The sequence below is a fragment of the Triplophysa rosa genome, linkage group LG21 (genome assembly GCF_024868665.1).
Source record: "Triplophysa rosa linkage group LG21, Trosa_1v2, whole genome shotgun sequence".
In the NCBI taxonomy this organism is placed as follows: domain Eukaryota; kingdom Metazoa; phylum Chordata; class Actinopteri; order Cypriniformes; family Nemacheilidae; genus Triplophysa; species Triplophysa rosa.
In genome coordinates this window covers 16,488,942-16,506,029 of record NC_079910.1, presented here as the reverse complement: position 1 = coordinate 16,506,029, position 17,088 = coordinate 16,488,942, and the positions used below count along the sequence as shown (strand labels likewise).

At 36.5% G+C, this 17,088-nt stretch overlaps 1 protein-coding gene and 1 long non-coding RNA gene across 5 annotated transcripts in view; both read left to right on the top strand.

Moving 5' to 3' along the window:
- The window catches only part of uckl1b (uridine-cytidine kinase 1-like 1b), a 38,988-nt gene extending 25,576 nt beyond the window's left edge, over nt 1-13,412 (top strand). For 2 of the 4 annotated variants that reach the window (XM_057362916.1, XM_057362918.1), the window contains exons 8-15: nt 2,405-2,424; nt 3,483-3,581; nt 8,864-8,957; nt 9,311-9,373; nt 9,585-9,707; nt 10,569-10,676; nt 11,461-11,617; nt 11,974-13,412. In XM_057362916.1, coding sequence (XP_057218899.1) covers nt 2,405-2,424; nt 3,483-3,581; nt 8,864-8,957; nt 9,311-9,373; nt 9,585-9,707; nt 10,569-10,676; nt 11,461-11,617; nt 11,974-12,053 — 744 coding nt within the window. In that variant the 3' untranslated portion in view covers nt 12,054-13,412. Of the gene's footprint in view, nt 1-804; nt 822-2,404; nt 2,425-3,482; nt 3,582-8,863; nt 8,958-9,310; nt 9,374-9,584; nt 9,708-10,568; nt 10,677-11,460; nt 11,618-11,973 lie in introns of all 4 variants that reach the window. The other 2 variants (XM_057362917.1, XM_057362919.1) reach the window with 1 other exon arrangement.
- A 1,635-nt stretch (nt 13,413-15,047) lies between these two features.
- Nucleotides 15,048-16,837, top strand: LOC130571770 (uncharacterized). Its single transcript, XR_008965123.1, has 2 exons — nt 15,048-15,163; nt 16,289-16,837. It is a non-coding gene; the product is annotated as an uncharacterized LOC130571770 (long non-coding RNA).
- The last annotated feature ends 251 nt before the right edge of the window (nt 16,838-17,088 follow it).

Below are 17,088 nucleotides of genomic sequence, written 5' to 3'. Positions count from 1 at the left end.
AAAGCTTATAAATTGTACAGAACAATATTTTTTACAAATCTAAAAATGCAAAAAGTGTTCTATGATCTTTAGGTTTAGGGATAGGGTTAGGGATAGGGGATAGAATATATAGTTTGTACAGTATAAAAACATTACGCCTATGGACTGTCCCCACGTAGATAGTCAACCAAAGTCTGTGTGTATGTGTAAAATGTAGGAATATTGATGTAGAGTTATACTGATTGCTATGTTATTGCATTTCTTCTTAAATGCCTTTCTGTGATTTATTATTTATTATCAATCAGACGAAGTGTATTATTTATGCTCGAGTGCATTTGGGAATGCTTGGTAGTGGACTAATATTTGACTGTGATGTGGTTGTGTAGCACTAACTACAGTATTGAATAGCAGATGATGTCGTTCATTTTCAGGCCCACAGGGAATTTGCACTTGCAGAACTACAGAGATTTCTGTAGAACTCCTTTGCATGAAAATTTGGGTTCATTTACTAACGCTTTCCTCCGTTAGGGGTGTCAATCGATAACATATGTAAATATGTTAATAGCATGAGGGAGTTCTGTTCAATTCCATTCTATCTGTTTTTAAATATCCCGTTTTAATAATAAAAATGGTATAATCTAATTTTACTATATTAGAAATCATAAAAAAGAAAAAAAGAGAAATTCTGCAGATTCCATCTGGGCCTTTTTGTTTTCTGTAATGCTGGTGTGACACGTTTGGTTTGGCTTTGCCTCCTCACTGCACTGGATTATTCTCTCCCCTGCCATCCATTTCTCTGTCCTGCTCCTCCCACCGGTGACACAGCGTGAACTCAGCGTCAGGTAGAGTAGCTCGGCTCATCACTCTCTCACTTTCCGTCACTGTCTTCACTGGCAGAAGTTTCCCCTCAGTGCTGATCTGGAGTCAGCTCCAGTAATCTGATCTGATTATTCAATCAGGAACGAGACATCTGGCCTTAGATCGGTACACGGGGCAACTACTGTGTCATTAAACTGTCCACTTTTATGCCATGTAAGCATCTTCCTCCTGAGGCCCGCTGCACTTCCTGTAGTGACCAAAAGAGGGCGACGTCTCTGTCTTCACTGACGTGTGTCCTGTCAGGGGGAAAAAAACAGCAGTCTATAACAGTCTCATGCAGTTTTTTATTTTTATATTTGAAATAATAAATTGATTTATATTATGTTATTTCTTTTATTTCATTGTATATTTATATTATGTATAGATGTCAATATATTTTACAAAAAAATAAACTTAAGATTTTTTTAGCTTCGATTGTCATGAAAATATTTCTAAAATGTTCATTTTTTCCTAAAACGAACCTTATTTTATTATCAGACCCACACAAACACGAATGTTTCACGGCTGTAGTGTTTGAAAGCACCCATCAGTGTTTAGACCATTAATGAGTAAAGCATCATGGGATTGATGTGTCATAATATAATGAGGGTTAATAGAGGAAGATGAATGCTGTGTGCCACAGGAGGTTTCCATTCATCAGACACTCCCCTTGCATTCTGGGTCTAAAAATACTCCACTGCCTTCCTTATCCTGACCTCTCTCTCTCGCTTTCTGTTATTTTTTACTTTCCCTCTCTCTCTCTCTCTCTCTCTCACTCACGGTTGTCTCTGTAGCTATTGTTAAACACCGCGTCTCGCACGCACTGACGTTGCTTTGTCTACTACAAAGAGTTTCATTTTTCCGTTGGGCTGCAGACAGCAGCGGATGAGAGAGAGAGCGAGAGAGAGATGAGGAAGTACAGCCCTTTGACAGGATGTAGTCGACCTTTGCGTCAGTGAATGAGAGGATGACAGCTACATCAGGACTGACACCAAACTAACACAGTTAAATAAATCAGACCAAAGGCATGGATTTACCATAACACTGACAGGGACAGTTCACCCAAAAATGACTACTTGCACCCATGTTGTTCAAATCCATGTGACTTCAGCCATGAAACGTGAAAGTTAAGTTGCTTAACTGCTCTTTGCTATACAATGAAAATGAATAGTGTCCGAAACACAATGGGAAATATTTTGAAGAACGTTAGTAACCAAACAACATTGGACCTCATTGACTTCCACTGTATGGACACAAAACCACAGAGACATTTCTCAAAATATCTTCTTTTGCGTTTCAAAGTCGTATACAGGTTTTGAATAAATGATGTCAGCATTTTTATTTTTGGGTGAACTGTCCTTTAGGACGTTTAAGAATCAGAGTGAATGTCATCAGCACTGATGTACTGTATGTGTGTAAGTGCTCTTGTTCCACTCTTAGAATCATGTGACCACCTCATCCTCCTCCACCTGACGGTGTGACGTCTCTTCTTTTCTCCCTCTCTTCCTGTTGTCACTGTATGTTTCTCTGTTTGTGTTTGTTTGTTTGTCTGTCACGTCCCCCACAGAGAAAACTCCGCTGGGATATGTGAGGAGATTTGCTTACGTTTTTCTTTTTGTTTGTTTGCTGTTGCCTTGCAAACCAAAAGTAGATTTTGGTGGGCTTTATAAATATGCTTGAAGGAATTGAAATAGCTGTCTGTTCAATGTAAAACACATGGACATAAATGTTCTGCACGTGTTCGTTTACACTGAGAGCAGTTTATATTGACGGGGGTTTTGACTTCACTGCTTAACGATTCACAATTAAACGATTAATCGCGATTAATCGCACCCAGAATAAAAGTCTGTGTACTGTGCATATTCATTTTGTATTTATAAAAACATACACATACATGTACATATAAAGTACATACAAATATATTACTACAAATTATTATAATATTATTATTTATATTTAATTATTACAATTATTATACATTATTCAACTATATACATGCAAATATTTCCTAAATATATGCATGTATGTGTACGTGTGTTTATATATTCAAAATAAATATGCACAGTACACAGACACATATTATGTAAACACAAACTTTTATTCTGGATGCGATTAATCGCGATTAATCATGTAACAGCCCGTAATTGAATCATGGGATCTCCTAAAGACTGACCCACACAGAGCTTGTAGAATTTTTAAACACAACATTTTATTTCTTATTATATATGTTTTTTGCCACTGTGTCTGTTTAATTTATTACCTAAAGTGGCTCCAAATATGAGACACACTTAATGTAAGAATATCATTGCCTTTAGTTTGCATGTATTAATTCAGACATGTTAGTTTGACTTTAGTGTGTATATTCTTTTCGTAGCCACTGTAGAGCTGTTTTTAGCAGTTTCTATGACTAAACAAGCTCTTAGACGGACAGTCTTTCATGTAGAGATCTTTTCAGATAAAGATTGTCCATGAGTCTCTGCTTCACGCTTTCCTCGAACATTCCATTTACACCATGTTTTCATGACTATAGTAAACCGTGTGTAAGCATGTGTCTGTGTTATAAATACACGTGTTATGTTCTCTTTACATACTGGGGTGCTGATAACCCATCTGTCTGTCTCTTTCACTGGTGGCGATGGAAACAGGGCGGCTCTAGCTTCTGCCCATCAGGCTCAGCCCCTCCCACAGACCCTCAGTGTTCTGGAGAGTACACCGCAGGTCCGCGGCATGCACACCATCATCAGGTCAGACACACTCACTACATTTTTTCAACATGTTGCATTGTGTTCAATAAACAACAAAGAGTATGTGAATGACCTGTATAGAGTCCATAAACATGGACATAGTGTCCGTGACGTCATCCGTAGGTTTGTGAAGAGCAATTTTGAAGCCCAAATGAATGATTTTGATCAGCATTATTGTTCGTATCAGAGGGCGCTCTCAACTTATATCTTACATTTTGCTTTTTGTAATATTGTTTATATCGTTATCAGAATTATATTGTATCGCCGAAATGAAGAAATGCATTTCAATGTCAATTTTGGCCATATCGTCCAGCCCCAGGACTCAATGAGATTCTGTTCTGTTTTGGAGACGGTCTCTAGCGGCCGATCAATGAATTGCAGTTTAAGTCACTCCCGTGTTGGTTTGACTGCTCGATAGAGTCTTGATCTAAATCTGCTCATATATAACATCAAAACCAATCCGGTCAAAAGCAAACCAAAGTTTTGACGTCTAATTATCAAGAAAAGCAAAACATTATTTGATATCAGACATGTAATATGTAAGGGATAATCCACAGCTAGCCGTGCGTTAAAAGGTTTTAATGCACGACGTGGAAGCCAAGAACCACCCAATCCTTTAACGCACGGCTAGCTGTGGATTATCCCGCTTATACCATGGTCATTTGCCAAGTTAAATCTTTTATTGATGTTTACAGTGAAATTTTAGATCAAAGAGGTGAAAATTACAGTGATTTTGTCAGTTACATTTCAAATGTAATAAAACTGACTGGAGCTACATGTGCGTTAAAGGGTTTTAATGCACACCTTCCAGCCAATCAGAATCCAGTATTCAAAAAGACCATGATATAATATAGAATTAAAATACTTTCAAAAGCAATTTTTGTTCCTTTGTTGAGATGTTTTCTATGGACACAGGAAGTCAGGGTGGCTTTTGTCCAAGTGGCCAGTAGCGTTAGTTTACGTCTCTTTAGACTGCAGCAGGGATGATGTATTTTTGAGTTCACGTTTAGCACTTCCAGTTCCATCATCTTAAACTTAATGGCTTGTCTTGAACAGATTTGTGGTGTAACCCTCTGGGGGCTGAGGGTGTTTTTGAGACCTGCCTTGATATGTGTGCTTTTTCAGTCATTTATAAAAATATTACTGGCTTAAGTCCCACATCACTGTATTCAGCACAATCCATGCCAGTGGTTCCCAACCCAGGTCCTCGGGCCCCCCTCCAAGAATGTTTTAGATGTCTTCCTATATAGAACACCTGATTCTACTTGTCAGACCCGCTCTGGGGTGCTTTTCCTGAACAACGACGTAACTCGCTGCTTAACCATCATAGTACGATCCCTCGTTGGGGAAATGAACGATATAGGTACGACTGTTCCCAAAACCGTAATAACTCTGTCGGAGATCAATCAGTTGAACTAAGTTGGTTCAGCAATCTAGTTGATGACGTCACAGAGGTGGTGGAGTAATGACATCAACTAATGGGCTAATAATATGAATACCAACAATGCCTATGCGTAACAAAATGCGCCACTTTTTTGTAACACATATACATGTTGTTATACAAATAAACCAAAGGGACAATATATAGTCCATGTTGTAAAACATGCATATTGTAACATTTATATACTAAAAAAAAAATTGGACTAATGTAACCCATACAAAAATTATGCATGGTTTAACTAGATTAACCATAGTGCACATATACTATAATAAAAATCACGGACATTTTATGAAGGAGATAAAGAAACAGTCGTCAGAAATAATGTGCTCCGCTGAATTGCAGACGCTCTTCATGAAGAAACCTTTTGTTGTCAAAATCACGGCCTTTTTTCAAAGTTAAAGAAAACTTTTACTCAGCCTATAGGACCGTCTGAAGATCTTCCGCTCGTGTACAGCGTGTTGTCCAAACGCGCAGACAAATCAATAAATTTGACGATGAATCTCAATGCTTTGTTGTGCTATTGTTTAGGGGCGTTACCCTTGTTGGGGTGTCTCATGCAGGTCATTGCCATGTAAATAGCACGTCCTGCCAGGGGTTGGACGATTAATCGAAACCGAAATTCAGAACCTATAACGGACGTAATTTTCCCATGTCGTTCAACTTTATTAACTAAATGTGGCCTTTGAGCGTTAATCAATGAATATGCTCTGTATCGCATACGAATGTCCTTCCCCATAGTAACATTAAGCGTCTTGGATATCTTGATTGTGACAGGAGTTTTCGTCCAATCAGCAGTTGCTGTCCCATTCCAACAAAATACCTACCTTTTCCCGTTTGGCTGATTTGTCGTTGTGTTTTCTGACTTGTCTTTTTGTTTTCTGACTTGTCATTGTGGTTTCTGACGTATTTTGTTTCCCGAATTGTTGTGTTTTAAGATTTGCTATTTTGTTTTTACATTTGATATTGCGTTTTCAGGCTTGTCATTTTGATTTTGCATTTTTGATTTTGCTTTTAGATTTGTTTTAAGTTTTGCGATTTGTTGTTATGTTTTGCACTTCCCGGCCACTTCTAAGATAGTTTACCACAATTAAAATGCACAATTAAAAGTAAAACATTTAAAAACCTACAGTAATCAATATAATTACAAGCAATGGGTAAGTTGACCTATTTGCAAGATGATAACTTCTTTGTTTGACAAATATGCATTCTATTGAAAAGAGAAAACACGCATGCTTTGATGGTTTTTTATTTGTGCGATGTTTGATGGGGTGGCACTGGGTCACAGCTCGAGGTTGCCTGGCTTTGTGTGGCAGGTTCCAGGCCGGTTAATGGGGGCTGAAGACCGCTGGTCCTGCCTGTGACAGATCTGAAAGAGAAAAATAAATGTTGCAAACATAAAACTGTGTGTGCTTGATTTAAGCCGCCTGAAATGCAAGATTAGCAGCATTACATTTTAAACCTTTTTCCTGCTTAGAAATTCATCTGTCTCCTCCGCCACAGACCATTTTCTCTTCACCTAAATGAAGAAAACTGTATAAAAACATTTACATATAAACATTATTCTATAATTACGTCGCAAAAATGATCAGTCATTTATATCTACATTCGTTTTTACATTAACACATTAATGTAACTTGAATAAAGTTTTTCAAGACTGAAGTCAGATTCATTTTGTTTAAATTTAAATGCATTATAAAACCAAAGTCATTTAAAGCAACAATAAACATAAGACATAAATATCCAATAAATATTCAATAAAAAATACAAACCTCAGCTTTAGTTGAGTTCATTACACCAACGCTGTTGACCGCAGTGATCTCTTTCCGAACTGTTTTTTTTACTTCCTTTGATTCCACTTTTTCAAGGTTAAACTTTAATTTCTAAATCTGAAAAGTTACTCTTTTTGGCTGGATTATGTTTCTCCATGTCACAAATCTAGGGGCGAGGCGTCTACACCCTTAATTTATAGGGGCGTGATATGTAAATTACGACCGATTTCAGTTTTTTATAAAGTACAATCATTTGTACGATGAGATTGGCGGCATACGAATGTTGAATCGCACGTAAACCCTGTCGTAAGATGATTTCTGCGCACGGATCTGCGCTCGTTTCTATAAAATAAAGATAAATGAGGCACAGCGAGTTGAGACAGGAGTCTTTACTTTCATGCTTATTACAAAATCACAGAATATTTGTTTTCGATTTGAATTGGATCATTTGAAATTAGTTTTAGTTACGCATTGCAGAGCGATATTTGCAGAGACAGAGACGGCTGAACACGCACCCTGTTTATCTTGTTGTTATTATGAGAGTACACAAATAAAAGTAGACGTTTCACAGTTTCGAATGATGTATTGGTCTTATTTGTATGACCAAAATTACCAGACTAGTTGAAGTCTCTTTCCGTCGACTCCAGGGTGTTGCCTGAAAGAAGATATGTGGTTAACACATCATTTTTACCTGTCTGGTACATCAAGCATCATCTAAAACTAATGCATCTAAAACATCATAGAAAACTGATACAACCTGGGCACAGTTCTCAAAAGGAGCGTAGAATTGTTTATTTTGTTCAAAGGCTTGCAGAAAAATCTTGTTGGCTTTCAGAAGCCTGTGTGATGCTAACATCCAGGTTGGCCTTAAAAAATACATCACCCATTTGGTATTCTATACCATGATATTTGCTGTTTGCTATCCGAGAGATTTTTATTGAACAAAAGTTTGTACATGTCTCTTGGAACAAGTAGAGTCATCAATATTTCGGTCATTCTCACGATGCCACTGAAACATCATGGCAGTAAAGATTTTATCGTTATAAAATGTATAATTCGGTACCACAAAAAATGGTCATAATAGACCTAATTGTGTTCTCTACCTTGGACAAAGAATAATTGTAACATAGGAATTAATTATTTGTGTATTTTATTTGTGTATTTTATTTCTTATTACCGTAACGCGTCCCAAATTGTCTGAGTGCAATATATGTTGTAATTTAAGAAAGTAATTTAAAATATTCTGGAAAAAAATCGGATGTTCTACTAGATGTCCTCAAATGACAAAAAATCATTGACGGATCATTCATGTGTATAATGAAAATGAAGAAATAAGTGTACATGAATGACATTGTCACCCTCCGTAACATTTTTAAAGGACTGTTTAAACACACAAAGATATTTACATAAAGTTTGATTTTATGTGAAGAAACACATCTACCAGTACCTTTCAAACGGTGAACAGATTACTTCATATTTCTGCAGTTAAAAGTGTAATATTCTCTTCTCACGCTGTGTACACGACTTTTTTATTCTCATTACCGATACAGGTCATTTTCTGCATTTAAAAAAATGTTGCATGTATAATTTTCTATTAAAATATACTTCATTCATGTCTTATTATGTATGTAAAAACTTGCTTAGGCATCATGGCTTCTGTTTTTTTTTAAACATGCTATGGGATTGACAGTTTTAAATGGTTACGGTAATGAGAATTTTTAAGGCCTTTTTTTAGAAAAAATGTTAAAATTTTGTTACTGTCAGGAAGCTTTGATTTTTTTTTCTTAAATACGTTGTACCTTGTTTTTAATGAATAAAATTTGTTGATATGATTGTTTTTAAGAAAATGTTAAATGTTTGAAACCGAGATCTCGTGAGAATCAGCCATTTGTGGTTTGTTTTGCTGGAAGGGAAAGGCTGTAAATATTACATGTGTGTATCTCCTACAGTTAGTTTTGTCCACTTTGTAAGTACACTGGCATACAGTAGACACCAAAAAAGCTAATAGACGGCAAATAAGTCACAACTTTTTTCTTGTCTGTAATTGACTTTGCAATATGAATGTGTTACAGGAATAAAGAGACCAGTCGAGATGAGTTCATCTTTTACTCCAAGAGGTTAATGCGGCTGCTTATAGAGAGAGCGCTTTCGTTCCTTCCATCTCAGGTGAGAAAGTGAAAACAGAGATACAGTGATAGACAGGAGTAGCAGGGATTGCTGGGAAATCTTTAGATCCGACCCGTGACTTTCACATGTGTGCATGAAGGCCTCGCCTTTGACATGGAAACTTGGCTCACGTGTCCACCGCAATGGAAATTCAGACTAACAAACGCAACGAGAGATTTAGTCTCAGCCGTGAGCGACAGCACAATGACCTTTACACTTAAAACAGAGCTGAAAAGTGATCATTTAGCGTTGGTTTTAATCAGAGAGGAAGATCAGTTTAACTACATCTGATTTGCTCGCTCACAAACAGTTTGGCTTTGACATAACAGATATGTGTTTGTTTTGGGCATCAGGTCCATACTGTTCAGACCCCACAGGGTGAGGATTACGAGGGCAGAACCTTTCATGGGAAGAGGGTAAGACGACTTTAGATCTGTTGTTTGTGCATTTTTTGCCATGATGTGGAATGTCGCTACTTGTTGGATCAATCTTATCTCAAATCTCGGAGTACGATCATTGAAATGCATGAACCAAAGTGAATAAGGACAGTTTGGTACTAAAAGGAAGTCCAATTTCTTAAAAAAATATTCCCTTTTGCCGGCCCATGCCATTCTGTGTTTCAAACAGATTACAGGCGTGTCGATTCTCAGGGCGGGAGAAACCATGGAGCCCGCGCTTAGAGCCGTGTGCAAAGATGTTCGCATCGGCAAAATCCTCATTCAGACCAATCAGGACACCGGAGAGCCTGAGGTACCGCCCCCTTTTACCGTTACTACGTTTTAAAATGGACAAATTGGAACGCGAGGTAGATTTAGAAATTTCATTCAAGATTTTTGGAGGTTTACATCTCAGCTAAAGATTTTTTAAACCTTAGTGTATGCATCATTTTAAAGACATTTACTTGATGTAGTATTTATATATTCATGTTTATTTACGTTTAAATTGCATACATAGTAATTTATAGTTTATATTTTGGTATTTTTAGTCGATATTTGCATTACTTTTCCATGTACTGTAGATACTATATACTATATTATCCATACTTTTCCATTATACTGCGAAATCACAGTTAGGATTTTTTTATTTTTTGGTGCTTTTAAAATCAATGAATCTATTACACAATAAATGTCTGTGTTTATATAATATATGTGTGTGGTGTAAGTATTTATATGTACATAAATGCACACACATACATTTAAATATATACTGTATTGATAGTTTTACATAATGTAAATAACTACTCATAATTTTGAAATATATACATGCACTTTTGTGTATTTATATATACATATAAATATATACACCCCACACACATACAGTATTTTGGAAATGTATTGATCGCGATTAATCGATTTGACCGCAATATAACTTCTATTTTTTGATGTAGTATTTTTAAGTACTAAATATAAGTACTAAATATTTTTTTCAGTTATACACTTTCTTTTTATTATTTGCATTAGTTTTTGTGTAACTAAACTGTAAAATCACATTTAGGATGCTTTTGGGGTAATTATTAATTTAAATAAATAATGATTATTATTTATTTGTCATTGTATTATTACTGCACACAGTGCCTTTAAAGTCACATTATTTCACTTCGTTGTCGTCCAGCTGCATTACCTGCGTCTACCCAAAGACATCGGCGAGGATCACGTGATTCTGATGGACTGCACCGTGTCCACCGGAGCTGCCGCCATGATGGCCATAAGAGTTTTACTAGTAAGAGCTTTTCTCACAACATCTCTTTGTCGTCTAACGGAATTGATAGTGTGCAGTGGCACAGGCACACACGCCTACTCAAACAGCACATATAGAGCGGCCCAGTTTGTTTTCTCTGAGTGGAGGCGTAACAGTGAAACCTCACAATCTGACAGCGGCCGTACGACATGACATAACACATTCACACATGTTCAGCTTGACGCCGATGTGAGGACGAGTTGCGTTTATGGCGTTGTTTACTTATTATGAGTGCTTGGCTTTATAAAAAAATATGTTCAAATGTGTAAACATCTAGTAGAAGCATTTGTTTCCTATTGTCATTGTTTTCTAGCGAGTCTGAAGAATGACATTTAAATTTATTACATGCGTCACATGTGTAAATTCTGTCTTCTGAACCAACAAATGTCATTTCCACATTCTGTGGTGTAAAGTTGGAACTTCTTTTTATAATCAGTCAATGTTTTAAAATGAAAACATACTTTTTATTTAAATTGTATGTGAAGTACAATTCAACACAGTACAGCTTAGTTGGAAGTGATACAAATATGTGGGATTTTTTTACTTTTATCACGTTTTTTACTGACACTGTTGTCTCCATGGTAACCAAGTACACTTTAAAAAAATATTTGACAAAATTAGACCGAGATAGACGGTCATAGTTCATTCATTTTTTTATTATCAGTTTAATATTTCTTTGTTGAAATGAACCCCTAGACTCATTGACTGTGATCGTCCTTTATATGTACACACTTTACAATGTGTGTGTGTGTGTGTGTGTGTGTAGGATCATGACGTTCAGGAGGAGAAGATCCTGCTGGTGTCTCTGCTCATGGCGGAGATGGGTGTTCATTCGGTGGCCTACGCCTTCCCTCAGGTCAAGATTATGACCACGGCAGTCGACAAGAAGGTCAACGACCTCTTTCACATCATCCCTGGCATAGGTGAGATACTGAACCCCAGCGTCATTTTATTGGCTTCATATGATTTCAAAGCTGACAGTAAATGTTAAAGCTGCAATCCATAATGCTCCCCTCTTTTTGAGTAAGAAAAATGGCAGGTTACTTTACATACTGATCTTCATCAAATGACGTCAAACTGACTTAATGTGCCAAATGATAACTCATTCCAATCATTAGGTTTACTCAATCATTTAGGTTTGTGAACCAGGTGATTAAGGAGAGAGTTTTGCAACACAAATTTGACTAAACTTATACATTTGTTTACCAAAACATATTACACATTGCAGCTTTTAGGTAGCACGTTTTATACAAACAGATAAACACATTTTTTTTGGTAGGAAATTTTGGCGATCGTTATTTTGGAACAGATGCACCGCCGGACTGGAGTGATGAAGACATGGATGAGCCGAGCTGCTGAGATCTCCTGCGCTCGTCTGTAACACTCCAAAAAAACCCTGCTAGGACAGTGAGGAGGACGGTGTCTGATATTTGTACATTTATAAACTTTTAAAATATTTTTATACTTTTTGCTCTCCCAAAAGTGTTTTATGAGAAAGTTTTATGTGGCTTATTTATAAATATTAAATTTTTCTTCATTGTTGTTATTTAAGAGGATTATTTAATGTTATTTCAAGTTTATTTGGAAGTGTTTAGTATGTCTTGAAGTTGTTTCTGAATGTGTTTTGGGTGTATACGCTCCCCATCAGACAGAACATCTCTGGTCTTGTTTTACTCTGTTCTTCTGCCTTTGTTGAGAGCAAAGTCTGAGAGTGTCGCCTTGCTGCATATAGGCAGTGAATTTCTTTGAAGGACCACTTCATCGGAAAAAACGTGTGGGCGTTGCTCACTTTTAATCTTTGTCTTTTTTTCGCTTGCTTAGCGGCTGCTGACCAAACCACAGACTGTTAACAATTACACTTTCACAACAAAGACTTCTAAATCATGTACAACAACTTTGGTTATAAAGTTTCATTTTGTTCTTGATATTTTTTAAGTTTCATTTTACTGCCATGTGATTGTTATGGATGTTATATTTCGTTTGTCTGTTGTGCTAAATCATGTAGAAGTAAGGGTTTAAGTTTACATAGCACTGCTCGGTCGATCTAACACGGGCACGAATGAGAAGCTACATCAAACTATCACCACCGTAGCTCATCGCCAACTGTCGCTGAACAATTTTAGGTAGTTAATGTTGTGTATTCTTTTTCAATCTCTATGAAAAACCTCGTGTTGAGATAATGACCTACATGTTTTTTTGTAACCCACAAAAGTGGAACATTTCGCGTCTGTCCAGCATCTATAGCTGCCTTTACCATATATGGCTCAGTTCTGCTTGACGTTTACGTTCTTGTTGGGAACATACAGAGCGTAAGAACAAAACTAGATCACAGGAAATGTTCGTGTCTAGCTTGGAATTCACGGCAAATGAAGCATTTTTGTATGGCTGTTTTATTGATATCAGGTTTTTATCATTTTACCCCACTGAGCACTTTGAGAAGCTGTATTTAGCCTGAAGAATTATTTCATTACAGAATTGGTCCGATTGTGTGGGATTCTTTGTTTTATAACGCAATCGTATAATTTATTGCAGTTAACCAAAATGATGTTCTGTAAGTTTCCGTGGACACGAGATCCTATTTTTAGTTTTTGGCCAAAATAGTTGTCGCAAATATGAACAAGTGAAATATTGTATTAAAGCATCTGCACTGAAGTCAAACCCTAATGAATGTATCTCGTCTGTCTTTTTCACACCAGGAATAAAAGTGGATGATTTGTGATGTCTATTTTTAGCCGTTTGCTTTTATTTCACACATTCTGCAGTGCTTTGATTGGTTTCTTGTGACTTTCTGATATTCAGCATCCTCGGTCGCATATTGTTCTACATGCAAAAAAACCCCTGGAATTTTAGTTTTATTTGACATTTTGAGTTTTCACATATTTTTGAAATACGGTAAAAAATGAAATTACAGAAATAACAGAAAAAAGATTTCATTTTACTTACAAAAAAAGTTAATTCACGTTTTTTTATGGTGCCCCAGCCTTTGCATAATTACAGTTTTATGGGTATTGTTGTATAATTAGTCATTTTCCAGTCACATGTAATATGAATATTTTCTGATCATACATTTTATTGGCAAACAGCTGTGTAACAGCCGGTATCCACATTATATTATTTGATATTGCAAATAATGATAGGAACGGTGTTAAAGTGCTTCTTTTTGCCGCCTAATACTTCCTTGTATTTCCATTTGACCCTTGCTATCTTTTTAAACATTACCCACCAAACAGTTTTTCTTCTGGGAGGCTAAATGAAAAACCGGCCCGTCAAGGAATTGGAATTGGAACATTCCGCACCTGCTTGTATAGAAGATTTGTTGCTAAAATTAACCATTTAAAGTATAACCGAGAGAAGGGGCTTGGAAGTCATTCATGTGTCAAACACACAGGAAGGATGCTGTGGTTGTCCTCTCGGTATGGAAACTAACCCAGCTATCTTTCATCAGTTTCCATAATTAACTTCAATCTATATTGTCACTGTAACGAACTGAACACGTTTCTCTGTCCTATCAGCATGAAGAGGTCAGCTGACCTGTTTATCAGCTCGTACGTTCAAAGCAAGCCATGTCGAGTATGTCACGTATCTGTAAATTCTGCATTTTATGGAGATTTTGGTTGAGACCTGACCTGACCTGTTTTAAGTGGTTATGCAGCTATTGGTTTATATTCCTCCGACTTAAAGGATGACCCCAAAATAACAGAAACCTTTCATCTTCATGTCATTCCAAACCTGTTTTACTTTCTTTTCTCGGCAGAACACAAAAGAAGATATTTTGAAGACTGTAATCGAACAACATTGGCCCCTATTGACTTCCACGGACACAAAACCACAGAGACATTTCTCAAAATATCTTCTTTTGTGTTCCGCAGAAGAAAGAGTCATGCAGTTTTGAACGACATGTGGGTGTATAAATGTTTTATTTTTTAAAAATTTATTTATTTGATCATACTGTGCCTTGCATGCATCATGCACACAGCGTATGTACAACGCATGTAAGTCACATCATATGAGAATATGTAAGCATATAAAAACTAATATATGCTAATTGTCTTACTATGTCTGTTTCTTGCTAAAAATATTGAAGTTTAAAACTTCTATTTGAATTTGAAAAAGAATCTATTCTCGCTCCTCCTCTGTCGAAAGAACAATAACCACGTCATAAGTTTTTAAAAAGATGCGTTTGAGATGAATGAAATGTGCTTTAGTGGCCCTCAATATTGAGATGTCATGGAAAGTTTACCACAAGGCTGTTCGTAGTGACAAACAGGAAGGAGGCGCTTCGCTCGCGTGTGGCAGCTCTACAGCATCTTCAGCAGCTCACACAGGACCTTTAGGTCACAGAGCTGCGGGGTGTGATGGTCCAGCTTCTCCAGAAACAGAGCTCTTCACCACGTTCCTAAAGGCTGGAAAATGTCTTCCCAGTGCGGCTCAACAAGCAACGTGTGAACGTCTCAGTGGGCAGCGTAGAGGTGAAGGCTTTTTTGTGCTTTGTGTATTAAATGCATATTAAGCAGCAGTCTGCACATGGATGAATGAATCATCCATTACTGCAACTATGTGGTTAATATTTCTCCAAAATTATACATAGGCTGAATTTTTTATCACTTACTTTATAACTTATGCATTTAGTTTAGTTTATATGTTTTGGTTATTATGTGTGCATTTCAGCTGTTGAGCGTGATGCCTCACCGATGGCAAAAAATGGATAAGGTTTCATATTTGTAAACATGATTTGTGTACTTTTGCACAACGGTGACAGTTTGAGCACTGTTATCAAGACACAGAGAAAGATGAAGAGTTAAAACTGTGGTTCATCATTCTGTGAAGCCACGAGGCCATTAAAGTTAACAGACGGTGCGCCAATTGTCTCTCAGCGGTTGTAATGCAAAAGAGGCCATTGTCCTCTTTTTTAATGATGAAAACAGATCAAGAAAATAAGCTGGTCAAAGGTTTTCAAAAACTGCAACTTATGAACTAGAAAGGCAAAAACATGATATCTAATATATAGCATACATAGGGTAGGGCGTGAACGATATGCACGATAGATGCTACAAGGTACTTTCATAGAATCAAAGATTTCTTGCAAACAAGAAATCTGTCAAATGTAATAATGTAAATGTAATGAAAATGTTCAATCATGTGTTATTATGTGGAGTTTCTATTTGTCTCTTCAGCTTGTTCAAAGACGTTTTGTTCATCTGGTTACGTGTCAAACGCATAGCCTATATTATATAGTATTGAGTGTTTAAAGTTTGAATACCTCAAATATTTAAAATACCTCAAATCAAATCAGACCCATCTGGAAAGCTAGATTATACATCCATTATTACACATCTGTCAAATGAAAACGCAGAAGACATAAAATGTCAAGGTTGATTTAACTTCACTTGCATAAAACTACATGAGGTGAATATCTAATGCAGTCAATTAAAACATTATTTGTGTCTCCAGATATTTAGATTTAATCCACAGTATTTGTTTCTCATTATCAGCTGTGAATACATTTTTCTCGCTGAGAGATTTTGGACGTTTTGTTTCTTGAGCAGGTCTTAATTTCTCTTATTAATTATGTGTCTTTTCCTCCATTATTTAAGAGACCGACTGGACCATGGAAGTAATCTGTGGTCAGGCTGGTCTCATCATCGTGTACGAGCAGTGATTTTAAGGACTGTCCAACCTGAGAATGCTGGAGTTTTTGGTCAATCTCAGGTTCGTCAGCCCATGAAAAACTGTCTCACTTGAACCCGCGCGGATGAACGATGGTTCTTCTAACCACCAGAATGGCACTTCACCTTATGGCCGAGTAAAATCTGTGACACTGTATTTGTGTATTACTGGAATAGACTTACAGACACAAATACAGCAGAACTTGTCATTTCTGGTAAGATTTCTGGTAAATTGATGATGAGTTGTAAATTGAAAAATCCCTCGCCAATGTGGTTTAATTGTAGAGTGTTATGTGAGATCTTTTTAAAGTTGGGTCAAATGTTTAATGCTGTTAAATATGTTTTTTGTTAGTCTAAATTTGTCAAAATCTTTTTATTAAACTGATTCACATTATATTTTATATACATTACACATGTATTTTTGGTTTAAAAATGAACGAATGTTGAGCAATGAATAAACTGCTTTACTTTCTCGTTTTCTTAGCATTTTATTGCTGTTTCACTGCATTATTTTATACATTGTTAGTAAAAGTTCGCATTTAAAAAAAGATTTTGCTTTGTTTGAGATTTGGACAAAAAAAAGGCATTATATACCAAAACCGGGTGACACCCCCACAAAATCCAATTTATGTTCCGTCTTTAAAGTGAAATAATCCTATCAAACACTTTACATCAGTGACGGGTCACATTCTTGCTGGTAAACTACGGTCGGACGGTAGTTTTTGTAT